The sequence below is a fragment of the Myiozetetes cayanensis genome, unplaced genomic scaffold, assembly GCF_022539395.1.
Source record: "Myiozetetes cayanensis isolate MyiCay16 unplaced genomic scaffold, myiCay2020 scf7, whole genome shotgun sequence".
Classification (NCBI taxonomy): domain Eukaryota; kingdom Metazoa; phylum Chordata; class Aves; order Passeriformes; family Tyrannidae; genus Myiozetetes; species Myiozetetes cayanensis.
This window is the reverse complement of record NW_026087964.1, coordinates 12,430,821-12,443,409: the sequence shown is the minus strand read 5'-3', so window position 1 is coordinate 12,443,409 and position 12,589 is coordinate 12,430,821. Positions and strand designations below refer to the sequence as shown.

Below are 12,589 nucleotides of genomic sequence, written 5' to 3'. Positions count from 1 at the left end.
CAGCAAAGAATTTCTTCCTAATAGCTAATCTAAACCTACCCTCTTTCAGTTTAGAGCCATTACCCCTCATCCTATCACTATTTACTGTCCTTGTAAATAATCCCTCTAAGGCTTTATTTGTTTATATAGAGATATATATCTCTTCATATGTGTGTCTTTTCAACCATATATTTTTTTTTATGATAAAATCAACTCTTCATTGCTGCATTACTTAGCCCTGTCACCATTTGATACTTCTGGAATGTGGGTAGAAGTGTGGTTTGTCTTATCTGTATTTCCCTTTCTTACCTGGATCACTAGACTTGCATAAGAATAAGGCACAAGAGATAAAAGAAGTATGTTTTTCAGCACAGCTGAAGAACTGTTTCTTACCTCTCAAAGTACGGTCTGTTAGATCATAGTTTAGATTATAGTTGTTCAGAAACAGGGACCTCTGAAGGTCCCAGCTTTGTACTTGTCTCTAATACACGTGGTGCTTTCATGAGACTTCAGTGATCAAAGAAGTGGTGAGAGTCCAGTGTGAAATGGAGGTGTCAAGGACCATCTTCATTTCATCATGTTCCAATGTAGTATTTAAATGCTGTCAGTAATAATTTTACTTTCACTGTAATAACTGATAAAGGGATTTGTGTTCACTAAATTTTTTTTTTTTTAGAGCCTTGGGAGTTGGTGCAGTTGGATAGATAGGTCTAGAGAGGCTAATTTACTAATATTGCTGGGAATATGACTTTTTTTCTGTGCCCTAGTGACACATAATGTTTGATGCTCTATATTCACTCATGGCAATACTAGTTATTGCCTTTTCATTCGGATAGATGGCATACTAGCTTCCATTTACTCGTATAGATGGAAGTAAACAAGGTAAAAAAGAAACCAGGTCAAAATGTCAGAATAAAATAAGAACATTTGTATGGCTGACAGTAGTACAGTAGATAATAGACACACTTAATATTCCATCTCTATAAAACATTCTCAAAGGCAGAGGCTGTGGGGTATTCTGTGGCAGAATAGAGAAGTGTAACTGTGGTTCATTTTTGATAAACACAAAACTCAGGTCTGTGATTTGTCTGCAATGATCATGGATTGTGAATACTACTAAGAAAATCTATTACTGTTCCCAGCCAGCTAGAGACATCCTCGTGCCTATTGAAAAGAGGGCTCAAATTTAAAACAATTTTGAATATGGATTTAGTATGCACTGTATATATAGCAAGGCCTAACTATGGGTGCTGTGGGTGTCTATTTCTGTTAAAAATTGCACGTGATTTAGTTATTAATGCCCAGTCTTTTTGTTCACACAGCCAAAATATAGGTCTTTCTTACCCATAGAGACCAAGTGAAATCTTATCCCATGTATTTAAAAAGGACAAAAGAGCATCTTCTGCTGGTCATTGACAATATTGCTGTGAAATATCAAGGATGGTGCCGTGTTGGTGTTAAGGAATTGGCAGTGGAGTGTGTCTTGAGCCCAGCTTCATGGCTTTTTTCTCCCCTGTCTTTCTCCTCTCCATTCTTGTGCACAAGTTCCAGGAGTGGAATAATGAATTCAAATTAAAGAAGCAGGTGAAATGGCACATTTCATAAGTTAACTCTTTCTGCTCTGTACTACTTACAATGCAGTATTAAACTCTGCAATCCCCTGTTTGCTGTAGGTGAATGGTGAAACAGGTGCAGAGTGGATATTGAAGAATTCTTTTCTCTTTTGTCCACAAACTGCAGGAAAATTTAAAGCCTGACAAATAACTGGTTTGAGACCAGGCATTGTTCTTTGATTCTGTTATTAGACTAAACGAGGTATCTCTCTGTCTTATCCTTTGCTGACAACTTAAGTTATAAATCTCTGTAATTTTAAGGTCTACAATTTTAAAGGGTTATCCAAATTGTTATGCGTATAGCATCTGTGTAGATGGAAAAATTGGGTGGCTTAGGTATAGTGGAATAACTGTACTTTTATAGCTGTTTGTAGACCAGTCAAGCTATTTGCCAGCCTAGTGAGTAGTTGCCACAACTACCCTAACAAAAGTTCTCTAATTTGTGTATATATGTTAGTGGTCAAATAACAAGGAAGAGGTCAACCATCGATCTGAACAGAAGAAAAACATTTGTTGTTCTTATTTCAGTGTCAGCATGTTTCAGTTAATCTGAACTCCTGGTAGAATTTCCTGGTGTGGACTTGTTATTTGAGAATCTAACTGACATTATCTCAAAGCAGTATATCTGCAAAGCTGTTGTATGGCCAGTGTCATTACAGTATAATGATTTTCCTGTAGTGATGCTGATTCCTACATGGCTGGGTTGAGAGTTCATCAAGAAATGGCATAAATCACATAAATCAATCTGCATATTTTCCAAAGCCTCTCTCTTTTTATTTTCTTTTTTTTTCTGTCCCATTTTTATCTAAAGTTGAGTAATTAATTTTCACAGTTCCCCATTCAGAAAATGGGCTGTTACCCCTCCTCCCCCCGTATTTTGTTACCTTAGAGTGTAATGGTTTATAGGCAATAAAATAGGATCCTTGATATATTAAGAATTTCAAGTGAATGTGTAAGAGTAACTCCCTTTTATGAGCTATTCCCTGAAATTCCATTAGATTCTTAAAGTTACTGCAGATTTACATGAGAAACAGAAACGTTGCCCCCATTTTGCACCCCAGTCGGTCTCTCTGAGGAGGTATTGCTGTGGGGATCTGTTGCATGACTATAATCTGCCTTTTCAATAAAACAGAAACTTGGTGTTGTTTCTTTACTGTACAAATGAAGATAAGTTCCTAAGTGGAATGTAAACAATAATTTAATTAATTATTAAGTGAGCTGAAGAAACTGATATGTTTTGGGCATTGAGCAGAGTTTTGGCAAGAAGTTGCAAGTATATAATGGAACAGAAAACTACCTATGACCACAGCCAAGTCTTAAAATCTTTCAGCCAGTTTTACTACACATTGTTTGAGAGATGGAATCCAGCCACACTAGTGAGTGAAATAAAAGCAAGCAACACTGTTCAAACTGTGAGTATGTGTGATATAACAAATGGAAGGACTAGAGTAGGCCATTTCTGGCAGTGGGAGGGAGATGGAGGTTCTGTAAAATACCACTAGCTTCAAGATTAGAGTATATTTAATTCTTTGTAAAGCATGCCTTATGTTTGAGATAAAATAAATCAGATAGAATAACAAATTGCAAAAGCAATGGGAGTGGCCCTTACAAACCAGCCCTGGGCAAAAGATACTGGGAATATAAGATAAGTGTGCATCTTCTTGTACCTGGGTAACAGCCACTTGACTATGTGGGTTTCTCACCCACATACGTATGAGCGTTCCACTCTTTCACGCTGTTTATACTGTTTCCAAGAAAATCAATCTAAGACTCATAGTATCTGTATTCCATATAGAATTTATATAAATAGCAAAAAAACCCCTATTATAAAACCCTATTATAAAACCAGATTATAAAACCATTGTGCTTTGCAGGACCAGGTCAGCAGATCAGTACTCAAATGTCCCAATGTATAAAGTTAAGGTATATAGATCCTTATTAATTTGTTACTCCTGTGAAATTTGTACCAGAATCCTAAATATGTTAGGGAGAATCAAGATGGATCTAATTTAAAACTAATGAGGAAAATTATTGATTTCTTGTATTTGGACTTTGTGCTCCGAGTATAAACTTTAATGTCAGATTTTTTTATATACTTATCTTGTGAGTTTTTTAATTTGTAATGGCTGCAGAGTTTTTACAGGTGTATTTAATGGCAAAATCTTATCTTGAGTTGCATTTTAAAAGCTCAAGTGTAGTTTAATTTGCTGGGAACAGGAGGAGGGGAGGAATGCCATTCTTTCCTTGGGGAGACAGCAGTTTCCTCACACAGCATTAACTTGAAAGAATATGAGACACGTGTATGTTGCCAATAGGAGTGTGTATGTATAGAGTTCTGAAAACAGTATCTGTCAATAGGGAAGAGTTGCAGGTGCCAGAAGAAAAATGTAAGCTCCCAAGGGCACTATCTCGTTTTATTTTTGCCTTGTCCAATGCCAAGGTTGATGTTTAAAATTCATATTTTTCCCTGAAAAGTGATTATACCAAAAAAAAAAAAAAAAAAGAGTCTTGTTTCAGAACAGATGTGTTTCCTGTGTGTATATTCAGAATCATATTTATTTGTTCCCATACCTTCATTTTAATATATTATTTGTACTTGTTACACATGTGCAGCAGCCAAAAGCAATGTGAGGGAGAAACCAAAAATCAGCTTCTCACTGGGGATGAGCCATGGAGCTGCTGTAAAGGGCAGCTCTGCCGAAGGCTCATTGGCAGCAGGATCTCTGTATCCACTCTTCTTGGGAACACAGCAGTCATGCTCTGTAGCTCCTTCCCCTCTGCAAAACACTAACCTAGAAATCTATAACAGGGGATTAATCCACGTAACCCATGATGGCAGCAAACTGAGCCAATTATTACTTTTTCCATACTTGTTAGCCACCAAGGACAAGTGTTCCCTCTTCTTTATGACAGTCTTTTCATATGGTTAAAGCCTCTCATCACATTCCCTGTGAGCTTCTTCTGTCTTATACAAAATGGAGGTAGATCCTCCTGCCTTGCTTCTTGTGAATCTTTTGGGGTTGGTTTATTTGTTTGCATTTGTCCTTAAACTCATTGATTCTTGTGGATCTCAGCAAAATTCTTTTAGAGGGTGTAGCTTAGTCCTAGCCACAATACTCCAGAAGTGGACAGACTATTCCAGTTGAAGTCTTTCCAGAGATGTGTTTGCTGGAGTGGAAGGCTGTTTTATCTAAGACATTTCCCTTGTTTGCAAGACATTTGCTTTATAAGCTGGACTATTTTCTACAGTACCACTTAGCCAGTTATTTCCCATTTTTTGTTTGTGCTTTTGTCACTTAATTTTATTGAACTTCATCTTCATTTCAGTTCTCCAATCTCCAAAATTCCCAATCATTTTGAATTCCAGTTTTGTCCTGCAAGGCATCTTCATCCTCTCAAGTGTGGTTTCATGTACATTTTACATGAACTGCATTCTGCCTTCCAAGTCATTAAACAAAAATAAAGGAGTTTGGAGAAAATGCCATCTTCTCGGTTGGCCTCATATTCCAGTTGCAAGATCTATTTTGATTCAGCAATCACCATCACAGACAAGAAGAAAAGCCTCATTTAGCTTGCAGACTCTTAATCATGTAAGTGTGTAAGGTGTAAAGAAGAACCCAGCTTGACTCTCAGATCACACAGTGAACGTATGGGACTGTTAGATGGAGGGGGAAAAAGAACATCATTGTACTTAAAACTGATTACATTTGCCAAAGAAATCAGAGTCAGGAAAAAATACTGAAACCCTAGGATTCCATTCACTTGGAGACCCTATTCAGAGTTGAGCAATGCTTCAAATTACAAATAATATCAGGGGTGGAAGGGATCAGAGGGAACAATGACAGTTGTGGCAGAAGATGTTTTGCTGCTTGGGTAGCCTGGCCACAGCAGCATGGCACCTTTACTTCTAACCCAACTTGCTGGCTGTCTCTGCACTCTTCTCTCCTGTGACCCATTCCATATGTATATTTTAATACAAAATATTTTTTAAGTATTAATATTTTTTTGTTATGTTTAGGCCATTATTTCAATGTTTGAGCATGTGAGTGCAGTATGTGAAAGGGAGGTTGCCATGGTAATTTCTCATTATTGTTGAATAGAAAAATAATTACTCTGGCAAAATCCCCCGTAACCTGTCAAAGCATAAGTTAAAGATGCCTGAGGGCAGCCTTGCCTTCACCATCCCCTTTTTGGAAAAAAAAAAAAAAAAAGGGGTGATTTTTTTTTTTTTTTAATAACTGCATCCTTTTGGGGACACCTCATTTGATTTTGTTCACATTTGACTGTGAGAGTAGTTGGGCCCACTTGTGACAAGGGTGGAGCAGAGAATTAATCAGCAGAGCATATCCAAGCTTGACAGGATTTATATATAATTTTAGGGTTTGGTTTTCTTTCTGGGGGTGGTATATTGCATTTTATGTTTTTCCTTCTTCCTGACATAAAATATGCAAAAGCTTAAGATAAAGACCTTGGACAGTATTCAAACTGTGACAGAGTCTGGATATTTCATCTATCCAGGGAGGGAATCCACAGTAATTCCATGTCCACATTTCTCTTGCTTTCAAGACTTCTTGGAAGCCAGAATAAGCACAAGTATGTGTGGTTTTGAGGTGAGGCCCTGCACTTTCCTTACTTTTCTCTTTCTTTCCCATGTGCATTTACATCCTGGCTATGTGATGCTCCTATTTTTGTTCCAGCATCACTGGATGCTGCATGGGTAACTCCAGTGATACTCAGTTAACAAGAACTGCAAATGTGGTATGTGACATTGCTTAAATCCTTCCCTCCCATCTTCCTTCCTTATGACAAGTATGTCCAAAAGACTGCAGTTAAACAGTTCTGCAGCCTCTCTTTTGCCACTACTTGTTGGATAATACACTTTTGTATGGGCTAATAATGTAACCCACCAGCCTGTGCTGAGTGAAGGAACCATGTGCAGAGGTGTGTTGAACACCTGTGTATATATTTCATACTTACCATGGCTACTCAGCTCTCAACACAGCATTGTTTTCACATGGTAACACTCCTCAGGTTTACACCAGGAAAGAGCAGCAACTCTGTAACAACAGATGTCTCAGATGCGGGGACAACTTTGATACCTCTTTGTGTGACTGAACTGCAGGGCCATATGGTCCTGTCACTGCCAGGTGGGATGGGCCTTGGCAAGGAGGGTGTGTTACAGGCTCTGAACTCAGCCCAGACGTGTCTCTGGTACGACCCAGGTTGCTAAAACCTCTCCTTGCCATTTCTCCATTGTATGCTGGACGAAAATAAAAGTGAAGTTGTGAGGCAGGAAAGATACCTTGCTCAGCATTTTGCAGTGAAATCCAACGGTAACATCATCAGGAAATATAGCAGCAGAACTAAAACTTCCAGATAGTTATTTCTCTGCATGTGTACGTATAATGACTATGATAGATGCATATTTTCGCTTAAACTGACATTTTATCTCAGGGGTTTTTTTCCTGTGAAGGGAACAAATATTTTCTGGCTTAGTTCTATAATGCTCAGCCATTAAGAAGTGCTCAGTGCTCACTGTGCTGAGTGAACCTGGCCTTGCACACTGGAGAGGCAGCTGCCATGAGTGGGACAGAGTGGCTCTGAGTGCAACTCAGCATCTTCACAAGTGTATTTCCTGCTTTGTTGCTGTTCCTGTGTGCTGCAAGTGATTTAAGTCTTAGGTACCTCAAAGGAGCAGAAGAGACTATACCAAAAATTTATAATCCATCTATTAAGTATATACATGGCTTTTGAATTAAACCCTTAATGTGTTTTGTGTTTTCTGACTTCTGTGAAAAAGCTTGCAGGCTGGACCGCTTGGTCAGGTGTTAGACATTGAAGTTTGGGTGGCTGTCGTTGATCATTCAGGTCTGAAAATGCCTGGTTCAATTGTCAAAGTCAAGAAACCACCTGTAGTGGTGTACTGGTATATGCTTTACATTTTACACTTTACTAATAATTGTTTCAGCTATGTGTATTACTTTAAGTCTAAGTATACACTGGTCATCTTAACATATCGTTTTCACTTCATGTATCACACTTAAAAGTAAAGTTGTCTCACAACAATTACATTTAAGTAACTAACTGGTATTTAACCTGCAGTAGCATCATATTTATATTAAATGCATTGTAGTGGAATGGCCATTATATGTAGTTTCTGAATAACTTTATTGTCATGCTGATGATCAGGTTATGTAGCATTATAGAATTAAGTCCTGAGGTTTTTTTCATTACTAGGACCAAACATTTCAGACATATAGCCCAGAAAAGGAGGGAACAATCATAGTTGCTTTATTTGCTACTGATTTATGAAACTATATTTAACATTTGAACAAGGAATTAATGGAAATGAAAGTTTTTACGTATTTACTGTGCTTGATAAAATGAAAGACAGTCTATTGTATAATAAACCAAGCATTTTATTTTTTTTCTTAAGTTAGAAATGGAACTTTATCTAGGAAAATTAGTTTGAAATACCATATAGACATCTACACCCCAAAACCATTGGTGAAGAAGACAGACTAGGTGTGATCCTGTTGAATATATTTTACAACATATGAACATATATTTATTTTGCCTCGTGTTAAGCGAATGATTTGTTGCTTCCTAGGATAGTGACAACCTCTGGTGGGATGCCTTTGCAACTGAATTTTTTGAAGATGATGCAACTTTAACCCTTTCATTTTGTTTGGAAGATGGACCAAAGCGATACAGTAAGAATTGTATATTTTTTGATTTAATGTTAAGTCTGAGTTTCTAAACACAGTTTGTCTGTACAAGACAGATGCGATCCTGGCAATGACAAAGTCACTTGTATGTATTCAGTGACTATTAGGTTCCATTAAAGAATTGCACGAGTTGGGAATACATTCTTTTTGTGGAGTTCTCTGAATTTTATTACATGAAAATAAATCATTTACTAGTGAAGTGAAGCAAATAATAAAATATAATCTTTGGATTTTATTTTTAATAAATATGCTTTGTAGCTGTGCTTGCTCTCTTTGTTAATTTGGTTTCTGCAAACATTCAGATCTTGATTCTTGTGGACAAAGTTGTTCACAGAAAGGGAACTTCATAGCAAATTTCAATATTGTTGCTGGAAGGGCTTGCAAATTTAAACAGGGATCAGAAAAACAAATCAAAAGCTATATCCTTGCCAGTGTAAATAAGTATTATTCCATCAGCTGCTTGCATCTATCTATGCTGCTTGCCCACATTAAGGACCTGCCTTGGATGTTGTCTGAACAGCAGTGGAAGTCTAGAACACTCTAAATCAAGCACTAAATGAAAGCTTGAATAGAAGTGAAGCAGTGAATAAATCTGATGGCATTGATATCCTTTGCCTGCACACGCTGAGCAGCAAAAAGGGATAAAATTCATCGAACAAATTGTTTGAAGGGAATAATTCACTCAGCTTTAGCACTAAGCAACAGAGAGAGAAGTAAACATTGAAAAACTGCATTGCCAATTGTTTCACTCCATTCAGAGTGACCCATGCTTTATGGTGACAGCTTGTGGTCTCTGCTTAGTGCTCTGAATCTTGTGAGATTCTTCTTTTTCATGAGAGTGACTGATTGTCAGCATATCACTCACATGCTTCTAATTCCTTTTATCAATTATCTCAGGTATTTATTTGACAAGTGTTACCTTCTCCTGGAAAAAAAATAACAGCCACTTTGAAAGCACGTTCTGGGATTAGTGTTGACAGAATTACGGTTTCTTGCCTTTCAAAGCAAGTGATAACTCTGTAAAGGTCCTCAAATTACAGCCTATAGCAACGTTGGTAACAGCTGATCTGTCCTGATTAGGTTGAGTCAACTTGTCAGATATCAGATTTGCTAGTTGTGTTATCAGTCCAGAAGGCACAGATATATCATCAAAAAAGCAATTAATGTCCAGTTAGATCAGAGGGAGTTGTGATTCTGGAAAACAGTGCTGCATATGAAAGAATTTGTCAAAGTGTAAAATATTTCTGTTGTCACAAATGCCTGATAACGGTTGTACTGTCTGTAACTGGGACGGTTTGGTACAGAGTAATACTGTATTCTTACCACTGTTGCTGATAAGCATGATTGAAAGATCAAATTACTGTAAGCATGTTTTTAAAAGAACTAGTACACAGGATTTGCCCTCTGGTTTTTATTTCTGGCCTCTGCACAAACTGTTGTTGCTTTTGGTGTTGTTATTCTCAGCATCTGAAATCGAGGGTCCTCATTTGGGGTTCTTTGCTGTTTATTCCTATTTCATTTCCTTCATTAGTAAATATTTATGTAACTCTGAACTACAGTATTAGTGATTCTTTGTGACATAAGCAGTATGACTGTTCAGTGATACTCTAAAGAGCATGCTTGTGCTGTTCCAGTCTGGGACTTCCACTGCCCTCTGAGGAGGCTTGAGACCAGCCTTGGGGTGCCAGGCTGTCCAGGTCCCTGCCTGGGGACACATTCAGCATTGCCAGGGGAGGATGCAGAGAGGAGGTTGCATGTTAAGAGTAGCTTTCTCTTCCTAGGAGAGAAGTCTCTGTCCAAAACCATGTTCCAAACCAACTCCAAACCAGGAGTTGAGAACAGAGCAGTTTGCTCCCCTTTGAGTACAAACAGCACAAAATCACTTCACCCGTAGCAGGTACTCAGTGAGCACAGAGACCTGATTCGGGTCTCTGTTTTGTCTGCCCAAGCCACGCTGATGCTGCATTATGCTTTTATGGATGCTCTTGGCATCTTCCAAAGACCATAATGTCACCTAGTACCTTTATTCCAAGTAACCTGTGAAATTGGTGGCCAAGGGCTGTGGCTTCTGTAGGTGAGCCAGAGTATTCTGGAATGGTTACAGTCGCAAGCATGGAGCTTTGACAGGGATGAAACAAAAGTGCCTGGTCTTCATCCCTGCTGTCCCCAGCAAGACAACTGCCTCCTTGTCCAATGTGCATGCTCTTTAGTATGTAGTGGGCATGGAAAATATTGGAGCTTGCAGAGGGGGAAGAGAAAAGATAAATTGTTTGTTCTTACTCTTGCAGGCACACACAGTAATGGAGGGAACCAAGATAAGGCCCAAGAAAAGAGAAACAGGCATCCTTTGAGAATTTGTTCATAAAATTGAAAGTGATGAAAGATGTCAACCTCTTGCCTTTTCTTCCAGAATTCAAAATTGCTCACCTTTGTCTTACTTCAGCCTCTGAGAGATTTGCTTACATCTCTGACATTAGTTGTGGCCACCACCTCATTTTCTTTCCTTTGGGCAAAGGTTTCCCTCTTTTGGGAACTAAAACATAATTGGAGCAAACAAATTCTATAAAAAATCTTAAGTGTGTGTGCTTGTGTGGAGAGGACAAATAGTTTATGTCTGTCAGTGGCCATGGTTTTCCTCTGGATTATGGCAATTGCCAGTTCTTTTCCTTCCTTCTTCTCAGGGGCTATCCAGATCTTGCCTTAAGCCACCAGAGACGTGGAGGAACACAGTGTTTTGTCCCAGGTCCTTTCTTCAAAGCCCCCAGGAAAATTGTGGGAGGCTTCTGGTAGCTTGCATATTCTCTTCTGCTTTTGTCTGATCTTAACTGCAGTTCCCAAGCCCCTTTAGGGGCTTCTTTCCCATGCTTGCTTTAAACTTTTCTTTTCTATGAGTTTCCTATCAGCCTGTTTCCCAGCTGGCTTTGTCTGCCCTCTTCTCTTACCTGAACAGTTCAATCCCACAGCCAATGCAAATGTTCAGAACACATGAATCAGGCCTGTAAATCATTGTTCATGTAAGTGTTAGAAGAAGTAAAAAAATACATTACTATTACTTGTCTCCATTTTTTTTTAACTTTTAATATACAGTTCTGTCCAAGGAACCGTAAGGGTTGTAAACTCACTTTTTTTTGTCTCAGAAAACTATGTTGCTTATTTAATTTCATGGCCCAAAACTGAAGCTTTATGAAAAACACCAAATATTTTTGGGTCTGCCATTGATATTACCATGTTTTACAGCACTCCTCTCTATACTGAGAAAAGCAGTTTTCTTCCCTTTGCCACTTTCACTGTTTCTCGTCACCTGTCAGCTCTGAGATTCTTTAATTTGTATGGAAAAACAGATATGGGTCAAAATGTGGATTTTAAGTCACTGGGTTATATTTACTTTGCCTTGCATAACACAGCACTATATACTGGTACTTGAGCTAGCTTTAAATATACCTGTATATCTGAATGGCACAGCATGTAAAGATACTTCTTATACCCTGGAAAGAGCAGAGGTTTGTTAGTTCAGTGATCCCCTAGTGCTAATTAATTTGATTGCCAAGTTTGTTAGATGCAGACCAGTTATCTTTGCAGAGTATTATTCTACCTTGGATAGATGTTCAGCTGATGAAAGACCAGTTTAACTTTTTCATGCAGAGATTCTGTGTCAGACCTGAAATAGCTCCTGTGCCCATCTTTGCAGCTCTTTTTGTCTTTCTTCAGAATTTAATTTCTGTAGATGCAAGAACTTTACCTTCCTCAATTCTTTATCCTTGGCACAGCATTCCAAAAAGAATATACTATATTCTTCCAAACAGCCACTGAAAATGTATGTTTTTCTCCTACTTGCTTATACCCCTCAGCTATTCGTATGGTCTGCTATTATCTATGAACCCTACTCACATTACTAAATTCTATGTTGAAATTTTAATGAGAAATGCTACAGAAAATGAAGATGTATTTCAGTGTAACAAAGGTGTAAATTATATGTTTCTCTAGTCTGGCTTTTTGGCTACCGTGAGATGGAGAGAAACCTCACACATTCCAATGCCTAAGGGCAGGAAAAGATTCCCAAAACCAAAGAGATGCTACCTGTTTTAAACTACATTGAATTATAGTCAACAGAAATTAAGAAGTAAACCCATGAAGTTCATTCTACAGTGAGAGGAAAAAGAAATTTGCTCTAATATATTATACCCTGAATAGTTTGATCAAGAAGTAAATAGGATTTCAACAAAACTAAAAAAAAGAAAATAGGCCTAATGGAGCAGATTTTTTGCTTCC

General features: G+C 38.0%; 1 protein-coding gene across 9 annotated transcripts in view; it reads left to right on the top strand.

Moving 5' to 3' along the window:
• The window catches only part of LDB2 (LIM domain binding 2), a 217,620-nt gene that overhangs the window by 68,139 nt on the left and 136,892 nt on the right, over positions 1–12,589 (top strand). For all 9 annotated transcript variants that reach the window (XM_050338340.1, XM_050338339.1, XM_050338337.1 and 6 more), the window contains exon 2: positions 8,203–8,305. In XM_050338340.1, the coding sequence (XP_050194297.1) occupies positions 8,203–8,305 (103 nt within the window). The remainder of the gene's footprint in view (positions 1–8,202; positions 8,306–12,589) is intronic.